General features: G+C 49.6%; 2 protein-coding genes across 10 annotated transcripts in view; both read right to left on the bottom strand.

Moving 5' to 3' along the window:
• The window catches only part of LOC144933951 (uncharacterized), a 46,672-nt gene extending 44,562 nt beyond the window's left edge, over positions 1-2,110 (bottom strand). Inside the window, exon 1 of the mRNA XM_078859301.1 lies at positions 864-2,110. Coding sequence (XP_078715427.1) covers positions 864-1,671 — 808 coding nt within the window. The 5' untranslated portion in view covers positions 1,672-2,110. The remainder of the gene's footprint in view (positions 1-863) is intronic.
• A 3,865-nt stretch (positions 2,111-5,975) lies between these two features.
• Positions 5,976-17,080, bottom strand: part of PPFIBP1 (PPFIB scaffold protein 1) — a 44,811-nt gene continuing 33,706 nt past the window's right edge. For 8 of the 9 annotated variants that reach the window (XM_078859323.1, XM_078859326.1, XM_078859328.1 and 5 more), the window contains 7 exons: positions 16,130-16,218; positions 14,826-14,948; positions 13,984-14,109; positions 12,121-12,309; positions 11,268-11,483; positions 10,735-10,803; positions 5,976-9,824 (listed from right to left, as the gene is read on the bottom strand). In XM_078859323.1, the coding sequence (XP_078715449.1) occupies positions 9,747-9,824; positions 10,735-10,803; positions 11,268-11,483; positions 12,121-12,309; positions 13,984-14,109; positions 14,826-14,948; positions 16,130-16,218 (890 nt within the window). In that variant the 3' untranslated portion in view covers positions 5,976-9,746. The remainder of the gene's footprint in view (positions 9,825-10,734; positions 10,804-11,267; positions 11,484-12,120; positions 12,310-13,983; positions 14,110-14,825; positions 14,949-16,129; positions 16,219-17,080) is intronic. The other variant, XM_078859324.1, reaches the window with a different exon arrangement.

The raw sequence follows: 17,080 nt of genomic DNA, 5'->3' as shown, positions 1-17,080 counted from the left end.
ACACACACACACACCTGGATACATAGACACACCTGGACACAGTACACACAATTTGTACTTGCACACCAGAACAAGCACAGGTGCTGTTCACCACCAAGTGGCAGTGAGGTTACCATGGGGCTTGTGCCAGGCTAGGTGCACACTGTGGGTGTCAAGTGAAGTGTGGAAGGCTCGCTTGCTGGCAAGTCAACACCTCGTGCACACAAAGACAAATACACACAAAGTACACCGACGAAAACACCATCACACACACGCAACGCAATGCACACCAAACATTTTAACTGGCTTAAATTATCCGAATATAAAAAAAGATGCAAGGAGCATGCTGAAAAAGGTAATTGGACTAAGTGTGGCTTTCTTGTGTAAATAATCATCACACGAGAATCATTCGCATACAACACGTGCACAGTGCACCATACACACCTACACCCACCTGCACGCACTGTACATCTGCACACCGAAAACGTAAACCAATGTGAACATACTTTACATATACAGTATCCCACGCCAAGCACACTTGAATATAGCAACCTAAACACATGCACAGCTCAACATGGACAATCGAAACATCTCAACACAAACACACCACACACACCTGTAAACACAAACACATTTGCCGTCCAGGTGCAAATACCATGTCACCACAACAAACACCTTCACCATTACCATCACCTCCACCATTACCATCACGTCCACCACCACCACCACTACCATCACCTCCACCACTACCATCACCACCTCCCACTACCATCACGTCCACCACCACTACCATCACCTCCACCATTACCATCACCACCTCCCACTACCATCACGTCCACCACCATCACCTCCAATGCGACCCCCACTGACACGACCCCACACACCTTGCACTGACATGGGCCCCACAGGCGAAGGTGGCTGCTGCTGTTGCTGCTGATGATGCTGCTGCTGCTGATGGTGCTGTGGATGCTGTTGTGGGTGCTGCTGCGGATGCTGCTGCTGGTGGTGGGGCTGCTGGTGAGGCTGTCCATTCATGACCGGCCCCGCCATAGGAACGGGGATATGCGGCTGCGGCGGTGGCACGCACACGGCACACAGGGAGTGGAGGCATGGCAGCAGCTTGGGCTCCCGCCTCTGCAGGGCCTGGCCACAGGCAGCGCAAGACTCCAGGAGATTGAGAGGAGGAGGTGGAGGAGGTGGTGGTGGAGGTGCAACCTCCTCGCCGGGCACGGCCTCCTCTTTGTTGCTGCTGCTGCTGTTCCTGCCGTCCTCCTCCTCCTTGCTGCTGTTGTTATTGTTGACGATGTTGTCACCGTCAGACGCTTTCTCCGCGTCGTCGTGTTCAGGCCCCGCGGGCCCGGCCGCCTCGGAGGCCGCCTTTGTGTGGGAGCCCGCGGGGTCCGGCGTCAAAGCGGGGCCCGCCGACAATGCGGCCTGGTCCGGGGGCGAGGCGCGGCCTTTGTCATCTCCTCCTCCTCGCGGCCCCGCGTCGCCCTGGCCGCCGCCGCCGCCGTCTCCCGCCTCCTGCTCGTGCTGCGAGTGGAGGAGAAGCCGCAGCTGCGGGTGCTGGTTGAGGTGGTTGCTGCTGCTGCTGTGGTGGTGGTGGTCGTGGATGTGCTCGGCGCCGACGAGGACGGGCACGGCGATTTCTCCGTTCGCCCCGGTCACGCTGACCAGCACCACGTCGTCCATGGCCGCTCCGACACTCCGGGGCTCGAGGCCGCGGCCTCCTCCGTCTCACTCCTCCTTTCTCCTCCTCCTCCTGCACGTCGTTGTCCTCCACGTGCTCGCACCTCGTCAACCACCACTACCTCCTCCTCCTCGTCGTCGTCCTCCTGCACCGGAGTGGCCGAGCTGAGGCTGGGAATCCAGCCCCGTCGTCCGAGACTCGCACACAACCGCGCGCTCTCTCCGGCTGCTGCCCCCACCGCCGACGCCGCCGCCATCAACGTCACCCAACTCGGCTGCACCCGCGGCGCGGGGAGAGCCACAGCGCCCCCTGGCGGGCAGCGGGGACGACTCACAGACTCCACACAACTCTCAGACTCTCACAGACTCCACACAACTCTCTACAACTCTCACTGACTCTCTCAGACTCTCTGACTCTCCACAACTCTCACACTCCACACAACTCCCCCAGACTCCCCCAGACTCCCCACAACTCTCTCTGACTCTCTTAGACTCTCCTAGATTATCCAAGACTCTCCAAGACTCTATTAGACTCTCCAAGACTCTCCTAGATTATCCAAGACTCTATTAGACTCTCCAAGACTCTCCCAGCCTCTCTACCACTCTTCCAGACTCTCCCAGACTCTCCCAGATTATCCAAGACTCTCCAAGACTCTATTAGACTCTCCAAGACTCTCCCAGACTCTCCCAGATTATCCAAGACTCTCCAAGACTCTATTAGACTCTCCAAGACTCTCCCAGAATCTCCCAGATTATCCAAGACTCTCCAAGACTCTCCACAACTCTTCCAGCCTCTCCCAGCCTCTCCTACTCTCCACAAACATCCCACTCTCCATAACTCTTCCAGACTCTCCCAGCCTCTCCACAACTCTCCCAGACTCTCCACAACTCTCCCACTCTCCGAAACGATGCCAGACTCTCCACACAACTCTCCCCGTATCTCCCCAACTCTCCAAGAATTCTCCTGTATCTCCCCAGCCCTCTGTCTCTCCTAGAATCTCCATACTATCAATGTCTTGTCTATTGCAACTATCTGTCCCGGTCAACCCGTCCTGTCTCTCCCAACGCTCTCGGTCTCTGCCAACTCTCCTGGCTCTCCCACTCCCCGTTCTCCCTCCACACCTTCATCTTCACCCTGTTCCAACGGTGTCGCTGCCGAGTGTGCAGGCGGTGCAACTGCACCGGGGTCCACGGACCGGAATGGCTCAGGCGCCGTGTTTTGAAGGTGTGGGTGGGAAATTGACAATGGGGGCCAAAATCCACCGTATCCCTCTCCACCAACTGCTGGACACGCACTCTGCAGTCTCCTCTTGTCCCCGTCGATTCTTCGACCTCCTCCTCCTCCTGGACCCCCTCCCCGCGGACCGCCCTGCAGAGCGGCCATGTAATTGGTAACTCTTTACCCCAGCGAGGTGCCCCGCTGGGCTTCTAATGGACACGTGTGAGTCACGGAGACGTTGACACGCGGCGCATTCACGCCGGGGTTGCCGTTTACCCACCACCCCCTCGGCATTCTCACAGCCCCCCCCCCCCCCCCCACAAAGTTACAGTCTCACACTGGGGGCTCCCTGCAGCCGTGTGCGCTAATTGCCCCCCCGAAGGGCCTTATTATGCAAAGCTCTGCCAGCGGGCAGGATGCCTGCATGCCCCCCCCCCCCCGCGGCTACTCTGCCGCGGGGGGGGTGGGGGGGCCGAGCAGTGACCTCGTTGAGTCTCAACACTTTCTCAGGAGGATTCCGCTGCTACATCGGCACGCTTGGCCAGTTCCGTGAATACAAACCGCCTGGTTTCGCACAGTGCGGGAGGATATCGGAGCATCCGGTGAACATCAACCAGGCAGAGAAGGGGCCAAAACAGACGGGGCGAGGAACCCACCTACCGCACTGCCACCTACCTGGCCGCCTCGCAGGCCAGCGGGATATATCTCACGAACCCCCAGGTGAACCGGCAACCCTTGCTACAATGCACCGGGCCGGCTCAATCAGGATACATTCTCTACATTCAGGAAATCCACTTCGCTACCAGGCACGGTAATGGCTAACACAATATTGGACCGCGTTACACATTCCCACAAACATCCTGGACACAAGAGTGAACGTAAGATCCTTTCAATGTTTACACGTCAATATAACACGTGACGTTTGTGTTCAGTACTCTGTACGGCAGTTCCCATCTCATTAAAGACTGATTGTGTCAGTGTGTCCTTGCCGGGTAAATTCAGGTTCACGCCATACGTCCATAATAAAGGTTGTTGGGTGAGATCACGTTAGTATAAATGTGTCGCAACCCTTCACCACCCGACACGGCCAATCAATAAGACATGTGTCACGTTAACAAGACGCCAATTCGTTACTTCTTTAGCCCACCGGTGTGTTTGAAGAGCGAATCCACAACATTTACATTTCAGTCCGATTCACTCTTCAAACACACCAGTGTGACCTAAATTCGAACTAAGACCATTGTGTGATCACCACCACGGAGTAGCCAGGGCTATTCTACTCCTTTTGCAGCGGTTTCAACCTTTTGGGTCTCATCAGTAAAATTCGGAGTCAGGCCGGTTTATTGAACCGAGATGGTCGAACCTGTTTAGAATTTGCCTGCTTCAGTAAATGCCGTGAAACAAGTCCGGAAGGCCCATAGGCTGATGGACCTGAATAACTTTTTTTAGACAGAGAATTATCTTATAATTTTACCCGTAATGCTTTGCAGCAGCACAACATCATCAACAACCATGACCAATCCACTCCTAAATGGACTCTCCAAGCCATCGCCATCTCGCATGGCCTTGCGATGGTCAACACACCTAGCACCTGCACACGTGGCAAATTTCATCGCTCAATCGCTGGGAAGGTGGCTCTCGTTGTTTGAAATCCGAGGTAATTATTGGGTCACACCGCACCTGCTCCGCACCTGCACACCACACTTGCAAGCACCTCTAGTCGTAGACAAACAATGCGAACTCATTTGACAACTCACCCGGTTTTGTACTTGACACCCAACTATCTGACCTGTCTGCGTTTAAAGTTACACACCTACGCAGGCCATGTGTTGTTCATGAGGAGCGCCCTTTATTCTTTCACGGAGAGTCAGGTGGAAGCGTTGAAGGAAAGGGAACCCATGGCAGGTGACAGGTGACCAGGGCACATCCTGAGAGAGCTCATCAGGCGGCGAGGCGTGACAGGGAAGGTGAGGATGTCCGTACAGAGCGGAAAGAGGCGAAACAAACCGACATCAACACCGAGAAGCGAACACAAAAAGTGGAAATGGGTCCTAACCAAGTGCCGCTTGGTTAGAGGTAGGGGGTTTCGGTTAATGGGGGCTTTACTACCAGCTGATTGGTTAGTCGGTTGGGGTTTTGGATAAGGCGAGTACTAGTGACTGGAATGATTAGTTATGATGGTTAAACTAGTAGTGAGTGGGAGGGCTGGAGCTAGTGGCTGGTTGACGAGTTAGGGTTAGATGCCGTGTTTGGTTGGCGAATGTACTCTACCCCAATCCTGCTTGTTCCTCTTCGCCCCCTCTGGCGTCTCCTGCCTGACCTCCGGCGCCTCTATCGAAATCTCAATGCACTGCCTGCCACTAGGGGCGCCTCAACACTGCGAAAGACGATATGGCATTGTGGATAGCAAGGACTTAACAATACAAGCACGTTTGTCCAAACACCCAATCCTGCCTTCTGTCAAGCGGACGGGCTAAACATGCAATCTGTCACGAAAATGTCATCAGCGGTCGGGCACAATGACGTGCAGCAGCTGATATGTGAAACATACAAATCATACTTTAACCTTTGAAGGGGAGCAAGGTATATGACGGTCTTTTTGCTGGGTCGAGATGTTGCATGGCTGTCTTATTCATGAGTTTGGACTCGATTTATACAGAATAATTTGTTGTTTGTGGCTACTTTGTGGCAGGGCACTTGGAAACACGAGACGCAGATGGGTTGACACGATAGTAAAGTTACTGAGGGTACAGGTCACGAGGTCACAAGCTGATAGTGTTCCCAGGGCTCCATGTGGAGAAGCCTTTGAACGACATTCTGTCGTGCAACGCCAGCGATGCAGGGGGCTACATTGTGCCACTCTTGCACCCAAACACGAGCTCATTAGACATTCTGCGGAGGGCCCCGAATGTTGGGAGTCACTTCCCCGTGATGTGGGCTTGACGCGTTGAATCAAACAGAGTTCTCGGCACTATAATTTGCTGGTGGAATGAAACACAAACAATTTGGATAATCACACCGACAGCTAGATTGCAGCAATTTCCGTAACAAGAGAAAACAATTCTGGCTCAACATAAAACTCAGCATGTTGGGTAAGAAATATAGATTGTATTTATTGAAATGGTTAAAAGTGTATATGTGAGAGAGTGAATAAAAACCACCCTCCATCTTGAGAATACAAGACATACAGCACGTCGCGAATAAGCAACGTGACAGTTTTGAATAAAAATAAATACATGTGTATAAAGACTGGCACAGACGCGCATGCAAGCACCAACTTGCAAATTTTTCAACGAGTTGACAAGCGGAGATCCAAATGAGGGCTGACGCCTTTTAAAAAAAGGGGACAAATAGATGGCACCACAGTTGCCAATTTTAGAAAATTATAACAAATGGGAATTTACGCAGGTGTCATTCAGACTGGGGCCTGCCACTTTCAATTACAATGACAGGGATAAACGTTTCTCTCCTGTGTTAAGGTTGGCTATAAAATGTAGTGACATTTTATGCACGTTCTTAAAATGCAAATCAAAATTGTAATTTACAAGTTCATTGTCAATCGACTGCGGGATGGCCTCCCCATGCTGTTGTCAGTTGTTTGACCATACTTCACCATGCTGGTCAGTGCCAGTTGGTGAAGGGAGCAAGCCCAGGATCAGTTCAGATATCAATCTCCACCGATGTGAGACATTGCTGGGAATGGAACTTAGGTCGCCAGGCTCGCAGCACAGTACACACAATGGGTGTGCCACTTCTCCACCGCGTCGCTTCCACGATATATATGCATTACAGATGTGAAATTAAAGTAAAAATGTGAACAGGTGCGTCTGCATACAATGTAAAAAATAACAAGAAATGTACCAATCTCCTCGGCCTACTGTAGTCCATGTGCTCAGACCAGATATTGAACCCGTCGGTCCCACCTGAGGAGGTATCACTTCAGCGGTTCATGAAATGAATGCAGCCACTCAGCGAATTACGTGATAACCATTTGAAATGAGTGGGGTTATCAACGCATCCACTCTTAGTGGCCATCCAAACAAATCGATACGACTAAAGTTTTGCTCAATTAGATGGTACCAATTTCCGCTCTGGCCCACGGACTACTGGTTAGCTGCATTAAGTAATCTCGTGTCGTTTATATTTGTTGATATTCGGAGGGGGATGTCACAGCACAGTGCCCACGCGTGCATTTGCACAAAACTGTAAAACCGCTTGTTCTACTCAACTGCTGTCACTGCGCAATTCCGTTCCTAGCCATTTAATTTAAAAGTTAAATTTGCATAGATTTTTTTTCGTTTGTCTCTCCATAATTAGCTACAAGGTGCATACACGCGTGACCATCGCAGCTGGCTTGATGGTTTACACATCAGCAGACGGCACCTCTGAGCACAGTGGACTCAAGGGCCTTGGCTACAGCCGCACTGCCGGGATAGCTCATGACCACTGTGCAATTCCCACCTTTTGACCACAACGTCAACTCTTCCATTACCGGATATGACAAACCAAACGCATAATTTATTAGCCAGACAAATGTGCAAGCGTCAAATGTCCCTGTGAAATCCATTCAGAGTCAATTGTCCTTTTTAAAACGTCCTCTTGAAAAGGTGGACACCATTAAAACATGAGAGTGCAGGGGCATCCAAGTCAATGCATCCTGTGTCTGTTTTAAAATGCTATTTGGTAGCAAGATTGCATCAGGATATCTGGGAATATGGCTTACATGAATACGAAACTTAGAAGCAGAGCACGATTAAATATATAAAAAATGCTATTCCTAACCTATAATTTTCGCCGAGGCTACAGAAGATTCTCATGATTTCACCGTGTGTTGTGTGCGTACAAAAACAGCAACTTGGCACTCTATCGTGCATGGCAGAGAGTACACACACGTGGAGCCACACAATTATAGCATAACAGAAAAACGAAAAACTGTGGGCCGAGTGGAGTGTTTAACCGCTGCACTGCAGTCAACATAACGTGTCTTTACAGATGTAGGCAAGCGTGCGTGTTTTGCCGTACACTTGAGATGAACAGCAAAGCATCGCTGCTAATGTGGACAGATTTCCCAGTGATGTTCACACATGGCAGTGCTCGCAAATATGAAAATTGTTTTCACTCTTCAGTTTGTCAACACCCCCAGGGGACATGGTGCCGAGCTGCGCGCGCGCGTAAACATCAGGGCGAAAATAAAAGCGATCACAGAAACACAGACGCTTATTTGACTGCTGCGTTCCCAGGTAGTCTTACAAAAACCGTACAGAAGCAAACGTTTTGATGAGAAATGTCGCGTTACTACACTTGCCGACATTGCGCCAACCCACGTCGTTCGGCACGTGGTCTCTGTACCTGCTGATATCATTACGTATTAAACCATAATGACAAATACTTGTCTCGGAATTTTTTTTTTACAGAGAATCACAGTTCAGAGTGTCACAATTGCACCCCGTGTTTTCTGTACATATATAGATAATCGTTGGCCTCTATTTTTTACTTTTGAAATGTCAGGTTTTAAACTGTTAAACTATGTAAGCTTCACAACTCATTCCGTTGTGGTCTGTAAGAGACACGAAGCTCACCTAGGTACATTTGCGAAGGTTACACAGATATCTCTTTTTAAGCACTTAAATAAACTGTATACAAGTATATATTTTCATATTGCATAAAAGAACGCCACAGAAAGCAGATGAATAAAATACTATATTTGCAGTGATTAAAAAAAATATCAAGTTGTAAGGCTGCAAAAATGGCCTTAGAAGCAGTCACTTGTTGAGTTTGGTACCATCAATGTCAAGCTACGTACAACACATTGAACTCCCCTTAAGTTACATTTTAAAAAGGAAATATTACGTGTAACACTGTCTTTCCTGGCTGACAAGGTTACTCACAAAATATGATCTTTGTGGATACATTATTTTATATATCTTAGCAATCTACTGTAAATTACTCTACCAATAATGACAGCTTATTGTACAGAATATAAACTTTGATAATATGGAGGTGCTTACATGGTTGGTCGCTGAAAGGATGTTTAATAGTATAATTTAATTGTTTCCTTAACCATTTTAAGACCCAGCGCCTAAACTGGAAACGTTGCTCCGAAGGTGACCCCCCACCAATAGACGACAGAACCCCAGCGTCCACCCTCACCATCGCTGCCCTCATCACGCAGAGGTCAACTCCATTGCCGTAAGGTCTGAGCACTCGCGTGACCAAGCCTCGACCACCCCTCGCAATCGTCTCAAAGCAGTGAGGATGAGTGGCCAGGCGACGATGTGCACGGAGCGCGACGAGCAGTCAGGGCGCACCGACACCGTTACGCGATAAAATTGCAATTAAAAACAATCCCTTCGCAAGCGGCAACCGCAGTCAGGTTTGGCTGTGTAGTGTAAACTTAACGAGTATTAATTCATGCCAGAGCTGGAGGAAGAAAAAAAAATCAACTCACTCCCTGCTGCAAGCGTGGGCCAAGTGTTTTTTTTTCTCTTCGGTAATTCATGGGTTGTTATCGTGGCCCTAACATTCGACGTTACGATTGCATCAACACGGTGGAGGAGGGGGAAGGAGGTGGGTGGTTCATCAGTAACGAGTTGCACCTGAGACACAATGCAGAGCAGCAGCAGCACCCCCACACCACGCTCGCACAGCAGATCCCCGCCCCCCAGCAGCAGAGCTATTTCTATCTCTGCGCACACAGGGCACTGCTGCTTCAGAAACGCATCGCGATCACACTCCGTCTGGCTCCTAAAATCATTGCCCACGCGCCCGGTAAAGAAAACCCAGCCACTGATTGAATGAATTAATCAAACATTGCCCCTCTCCCCAACACCCATCACTCTCCAAAACGAACGTGTCGCTATTATTCGTTGTCCAGGTGTGGAGCGTTGGGTGACGTTGACGCGTACTCCATGAACATGTCATCGTCCGACAGCATGCTCTGTAGCGGAAATAGAACACAGTCCAGTCACAATGCTCGCAAAGGGCAAGGCCATGCCGTGCACGTTGCACTCTCTCGTCGCACGTAATGTTTACGTATACCTGCGGATCTGTGAAATAGCCCTCTTTTCATCGTATAATTGCATCACCGCACCCATGTGTAACGGTATTAGATTCAGTTTTCCAAGGAAATTAAACGTAATAATGATGTTCAAGGCTCCAAATACATTGCTTTACTAATTAGTTGTATGCTGTGTCTAAATGTTTGTTTTGATCACTTCCAACGTTAAAACGATATCTACAGTCAACTCTGGATTATTATCCGGGGCAATGGTGGGGAAAAGGGGTGACCCAGATGAAGCAAAATCACAGATATTGCGAAACACATGTAAATCAGGCTTAAAAACATATCGATTGCCTGCCTACACAGAATATTCTTGACAAATTCGTTGAGTTAATTTGTGACATCGAATGGGTGTGAAGACATACAAATGGCGTGTTTTATATTGTTATCTTTAAGTAATCCGTTTACTTGGCGACGTGCCAGTAGTCGTTTGAGTACCGTGGCACACGTGGAGATACTATGACTCTCCAATGTGTTTTCTGGTTGTACCGCGTGTGCATCTGATACGATGTTCAACGTTTCGCAACACGGGCTGTGAGCTTCTTTGAAAGAAACGCTTCGAGGGAAAAAAAATCATCCTTTAGAAGCTCCCAGCGTATGGAGCAAAACGTTGGACATAGTGCCAAGCAACGCGCGGCACGACCCAGAGACACAGCAATACAACCGAGAAAATCTACTCGGTTTAAACAAATATAAATTTATTGGCACGCTAGGTAAATCCGCAACCCGGATAATCCGACCGTGGGTGATCAAGATTGAACTGTACTTGTGCAATATAAAAGCCCACCGTCAGATTGTTGATGCCCTCTGAGAAGGCTCCGATCTGGCGCACGGTGCCCTCAGAGTCCTCCATCTGCTAGGGAGCACCAAAGCCACCACACACACAGCCGTGCGCACATGCAGGGATGAAAAAATCGGCACCATCCCAGGACACCGCAACATCCCACGCCAACGACAGCAAACTTCAAAGTGAGGGTGCTGCGGTAGAGGCTTTGTCAAAACCAAATTGTGATTATTAAAGAACAGAAACATTTGTACAGTTCATGAAACCCATTTATAGGTTTCTTAAACAAACTTATGAGATGAAAATGTAATGGGGATGATCTATTCTTATGTTCTTTGCACTTTTACTATAAATATTAAATATACAGGACAACACTTCTCAAACTCCGGCCCTCGTGACGCAGATTTCCATAATCCTGGAAAGGCGCAGTGGGGAAAGTCACGAGAACCGCCGTTCGGGAAAGGCTGGCAGCGACGACGCTCAACGGAGTAAAACACAGGGGACAAGGGGTCGTCGTCTCAAGCTATCGTGCCGACCTGCTCCAGCCGGTCGAGGTCATCGTCGTCCTGGAAGCCGGACCGCCCGCCGCCGCCGGCCTGCATCCGGTAACTGGAGGCGGCGGAGAAGCCTGGCTGGGAGGCCAGGCCACCGGGCCGGCAGAGCTCCATGGGGCACACGTAGTCCTCTGCGTCCTCTTGCTTCCGTCGCCTCAGAGAGCCGAATCCCGAGATCCCCAGAGGAAGCTTCTTGGGCTGGCATGGATAACAGGGCGAGACGTACAAGGTGTAGTAAACACGTGCGTTGGCGATCGCCCAGTTGCCTAAACTAGAGATGTTCTTCTTCTATACCAGGGGTCGGCAACCTACGGCTCCGGAGCCGCATGCGGCTCTTTGCGGGCTGCTTCTTGACGATATGTACGTATGTACAGTATGTACATAGATGCATTGCGGCTCTTGAAATACTGAATTTTGTACCGAATTGGAAAGAAATGGCTCTTCTTGTTATTTTGGTTGCCGACCCCTGTTCTATACAAAGATTTTTCCATCTGCTTCTGTTCCGTCTCTTCTCCCGTCTCATCCACTGTCCTTATATCTTCACCACATCCTCCCATCTTACCATAAGGTCCCCTACCCCTTCTGCCCCGCACCAGAATCTCCGCAGCGCTTTGAGTCGCTGATACATATAAGTGCCATATAAATACAAAACATATGATTATCTCAGCATTTTAATCTCTGTCCTTTCACACACCCTTCCTTCCTTCTTTCTTCCTTCTTGCCCACGTCTGTCGCTGTACTATATTACGTCACCGGTCTTACACCACAAGTCATCAAAGACCACCACCGTAGGAGCTGATGCATTACGATGGCATGGACAATAACGACGGCTCACCTTCACCTTGGCCGTGGTGGTCAGCGGTATGTGGTTGGGCACCTCAAGCGCCTCCTGCTTATGGCGGCGAGAGTCGGGTCCGACCAGGAGGTCGAAGTGCGTGGCCAAGTGGCGTCGTAGCAGCGTCTTGTTGGGCGGGATGTTGAGCAGCAGGGCCAGGGTCTCCACCGTGAAACGTGGCTCCAGTACCTATTGAGGCACGTGGCACGCGAAGATCCCTCGAATATCCTTGTCGACCGGCGGTAGTCAAAAACCTCCCGACACGAGCAGCCACGCGCAAAAATCCTCAACAGGCCGAGAGCCACGAGACATTACAGTCCATTCTCTAGGCTCGCATGCGCCGGGTGGTTGTGGAGTTCTGAATTTCTAAATGTACGCGGAAGTATATGTGTATTCATAATCAACGATTTTTGGGTTTAGATCGCGTTATTTATAAATGTGTCGTAACCCTCCACCACCCGACACGGCCAATCAGTAAAAAAAAAAGTGTCACGTTGACAAAAGACAAATAGTTCACTGCTTTAGCCCACCGAATTGCCCGATGATGCTGGATGCAATTACCAGCGAAACGTCGTACTCAAATTGTAAATGTTGTGGTTTCACGCTTCAACACACCGGTGGGCTAAAGCAGTGAACTATTTGTCTTTTGTCAACGTGACACTTTTTTTTTTTACTGATTGGCCGTGTCGGGTGGTGGAGGGTTACGACACATTTATAAATAACGCGATCTAAACACAAAAATCGTTGATTATGAACAATATTGGTCGCGAAAGCCTACGTGTTAAACAGTATATGTGTATGTTGAACTTCTTTCGCACCGTATGTAGCCCACTGTGCTAATCGGAGGTGCGGGAGTAGCTGTGTTCATATCGCGGCATACTAACCACTATGCCGCCACTCCCACTCGGATGCTCATCGTACTGTTCTTCATCTATAGCAACTATTACAATGCTAATTGAAAAAGCGGTCATGAGGAAACATGGTTAACATTTTATTTTTATCAAGCACCAAGGTGTAAAGTGCATTCTCCAACTCTTATTCGCTCTTTGTCTGTATTTATCTACATGAAGAAGTCCTCACGGTCGATGATGTTTACGCCATAGCTTCCTACCATCTGCTCTACCCTGCAAGCAGTCAACAGTCAACACCTAACTGCAAAATTTTGCTGTTACAGTCTCATCATCATCACCACCAGCTGACTTTAGGTCTTCCGCTTATTCATATATAAGCACGTACATATCGCATATTTTTATACACGCACGTGCTAACCGCTCAAATGTTTCAAGTTTATTGTGGTCAATAGTACCTGTTAAATAATTTATTTTCAGTGCCTCAGTCATGGACATTGATGTCCCTGAAATATCACTCATGTTACAATTGCTTTATTATGAACCAGGTGAGAACTTAAGAAACCAGGATTGATGTATTGTAAAGAGCGACATTGGTTTTGTAAAATGACGAACGCAAAACAATGAAAAAAAGTACAACGATGAAGGAAATAGAAATCAGAGAGAGAAAAACAATAACTGTGTAATGTGAGAAGTCAAAAATATTGTCACAAAACACAAATCAATGTGAAGTAATAATTTCCCTGTAGAGTTGGTCAGCTCGCACAAATGACGCTTTCGACTCGTCGAGTAGAATCGCAAATGAAGTTATAGAAACCGTTAAAAGATGTAGGGGGTGATCATTGTGCTGACGCGTAAACGGACATGGCTGTACGGGTGGAACGCGCAACGGGCGCGCTGGAGCAGCGCTGGAGCAGCGCCAGCGCAGCAATGGTGCCACGCCGGCGCCGCACGAATGCCGCGCCGGCGCAGCGCTGGTGCAGAGCTAGCACCACACTGGTGCTGCTCGGCTTACCAGCAGCCCGCCGTGCACGCCGCTGCCACGCAGGTTGGGCGCGTACTCTGCCAGGTCGGCCGAGCGGAGCCACTCCATCACACGGTGGTTCGTCCACTGCGTCACCTCGGCAGGCGTCACGTTCCCCTGCTCGCACGCACACACCCACGCGAGTAAACGACAAACATGGAGGTCCACGTGAGACTTAACAATAACAATAATTATGTATAATCCACAATTGCTGTATTAGTAAACAAATGAATACCCGAATTGAACAATAACCCAATGATATTGATGAAAACAACCTTCACCCGAGTTACTAATCACAAAGAGAATGCTCTCATTATAATGCAGCAACATTAAAACACAAGAACCACAATGATACAATGGAGGCCATCTGCTTTGAACCCTGCCAGCTGCAAAGCTTTCCGTGGTTGTTTATCATCAGCCATTGTCAATCCACTGCTAGATGATATCCTCCTCACTCCGTCACTATCTCTCAGTCCACGTAGCATCTGCGCACGCACCGATCTAATTGCTCCGTCTCTGTGGTGGACGTGCTCTCAGACGCATTCCCTCCATTGGCTATCACTGCGGTATTTAGATACACACACACACTCCTTACAGCCTCTATCAATTCACCGCTGGATGAAGGCTTCTCCTCTATGCCATGGCGGGCAGGACGGATGTTTGATCGTTATTCACCGCACTGTTCACGGCCAACGACGTTAGCCGTGGCCGGAAATCGAACTCGGTCACAAAGCTCATCGCGTGGTGCGGCTACCACTGTACCAACGCACAACCTGCTAAATATTACTCCAGATGAAATAACAAAAGGGCCCCTTGGGGGTTTAACCTCTGACCTCGTCGGAGGGCCGTCGGCGCAGGCAGTTGGGGTGGAACTTGTTCATGCGCAGCACCTGGATGGCGCGCTTGTAGCTCAGGTGGTGGAGCAGGCTCGTCACCTTCAGTGACAGGAGGTCGTCCTGGGTGGACGCGTGTGCGGGCAGTGGTGGAGAGGTGGGAGGGACGGGTTGCAGAGGGAGAAAATCAGCAAGCGAAAAAAAAATGTAAACGCACGAATCGTGCCTCCGTTTAATATTTTGCGTAAAAACCCCACAATCTCAGATGTTTTACTCCGCTTTCATTCCATAGTTTATGTTGGCAAGTACATGTACGGCCCTTTTGCCAGTCCACTCTGCTGGATGACGGTCTCCGCATTCTGTGCGGACCGTGGGGGTAATTTGACCGCATGTTACCACGCTGGTCACTGCCAGCTGGTGTAACACGGGGAGCGCAGCACGAAGGAGCATATTACACGCCAAGTAATGTTGCTGCGCTGCCCTCTACTGCCCACCTTGTAGCCCCGCAGCTGCCAAAGACAGCCTCGGATACTTGATGGTCGCCCACACAAGTAATATTCAGGCTTAAAACCTGCTTATCTTCGGTGATACGTTGCCAAGTATGGTCTGTCGATATTTATTTCTTCAAACATCCAAATACAACAACCACAGACAAAGAGCTGCACGTGGCGATTAAATACAGGAAGTGGGAGAAGCAAGCGACTATTACCTTGAGAGTCTCTGTGGCCAGGCAAGCGAGATTCGGAGAGAAAGAATGTAGAGAATAAGAAAAGTGAACAGCAACAGAGATCTGGTACATAATCGATGACCTCCAGGCCAGCCATCGTCCACGACCTTTCTAGAAATTACCTGTGTTTGTATAAACCTCTCCAAGTTCAAGGGGGCTGAGACTGTCTGTCAAACGAAGAAGTTGCTGATGCATAATCAAGCACACAGTGGCATTTAAGCTATCCATAATATGGAACGGCTAAACGTCACCTTTCGTCATAGGTTAAGAACAAAAATAAAAGATTTAGAGTAAAGGAAAGAAAAGGAAATCCCAGCAACGACGAGAAATATTCGTAAAAAAGTTTCAATTCCGACTTGAGAGTTGGTTAGCCGGAGCAAACTTCTCGGATTCCTTTATCAAAAAAGTGTACACAATCACAGTCAGTCTAGTAAACATTAATACACAATGCCTTTATTATCTACGGCTTTTTAGATTACTCCCAAATGGTTTTAGCCAACACAGTCTTGTAGGTGCACAGCCATTGAAGGTCGAACGCAGGCGTGCGTGGTCCCCGCTGTCTGCACGGACCCCTTACCACCGTCAGGTAGTGCAGCATGCGCCCGTCCACTCGCCCCTCGTTAAACTGGTCCTTGTACTGTGGCAAGCCGATGTCATCCAGCCACCCTGCAGGGGCACGGAGACATCAAACAAACATCCCCCCTCGCCGAGCTATTCACACAGTCGGGGCTCGTGCTGTTCGCGAGCAACGGACTGCGTATTATTGTTCAGCACAATGCCCAATGTTTCACTTCACGTGTTGGGACATTCTTCAGGAATTTAACTGAAGCAGCTCCCAGCACGTGCAGTGAAACGACAGCTACCGCGCCGAACAGCGAGCGGCACGATCCGAAAATCCATCGGAGAGCTGTACAGGGCAACCGTGAAAACCTGTGCAGTCGTACCGATTAAAGCCATCAAGGCTCACGAAGGGGGCGTGGCCAACACCATGCCCAGCCACCTTTGTCTCCCCAGTTATTATGTTCACACAACGCACCAGGTACTTACTTAAGGCCGAGTCGACCCAGGCGAATCGCAACACCGGTACAGATAATGGTCACAGATGTTGGTCGTGGCTGGGAATCGAACTCTCGCTATGCCCACTGCTCCACAACATAAACAGCCGCCGCTCCATCGCCACCACGGGAAAAAAAAACCTCTGCGCTGCTGCCACCCAGTGGGGAGCGCAAGCGTCGCCATGAATCAACCTGACACGAGGCTGTCGCAACGAGGGTGCGCTTCTTGGGGTGCGGTCCAATCATTGCCAAGGTGCCCTCTCCTGGACAGCTGAGAAATATTCCAGATGGCAGCAACGTCCCCCAGATGATGGAAAGCAGGAGCCACACCAGGGCGTGTGAAATGTTCCTGTTTGAGTAGTTGGAAGAATCCACAGTTTATCCCAGGCAAGTGCCCTTCCTCAAAATAGCTTAACCCAGGCACTGTCCCCTCTGGAATAGGTATTAATTACTGTGCAGTTAATAGTCAATTA

The sequence above is a fragment of the Lampetra fluviatilis genome, chromosome 8 (assembly GCF_964198595.1).
Source record: "Lampetra fluviatilis chromosome 8, kcLamFluv1.1, whole genome shotgun sequence".
Lineage (NCBI taxonomy): Eukaryota > Metazoa > Chordata > Hyperoartia > Petromyzontiformes > Petromyzontidae > Lampetra > Lampetra fluviatilis.
Note: the sequence above shows the minus strand (reverse complement) of the source record. Positions and strands in the feature narration are given on the sequence as shown.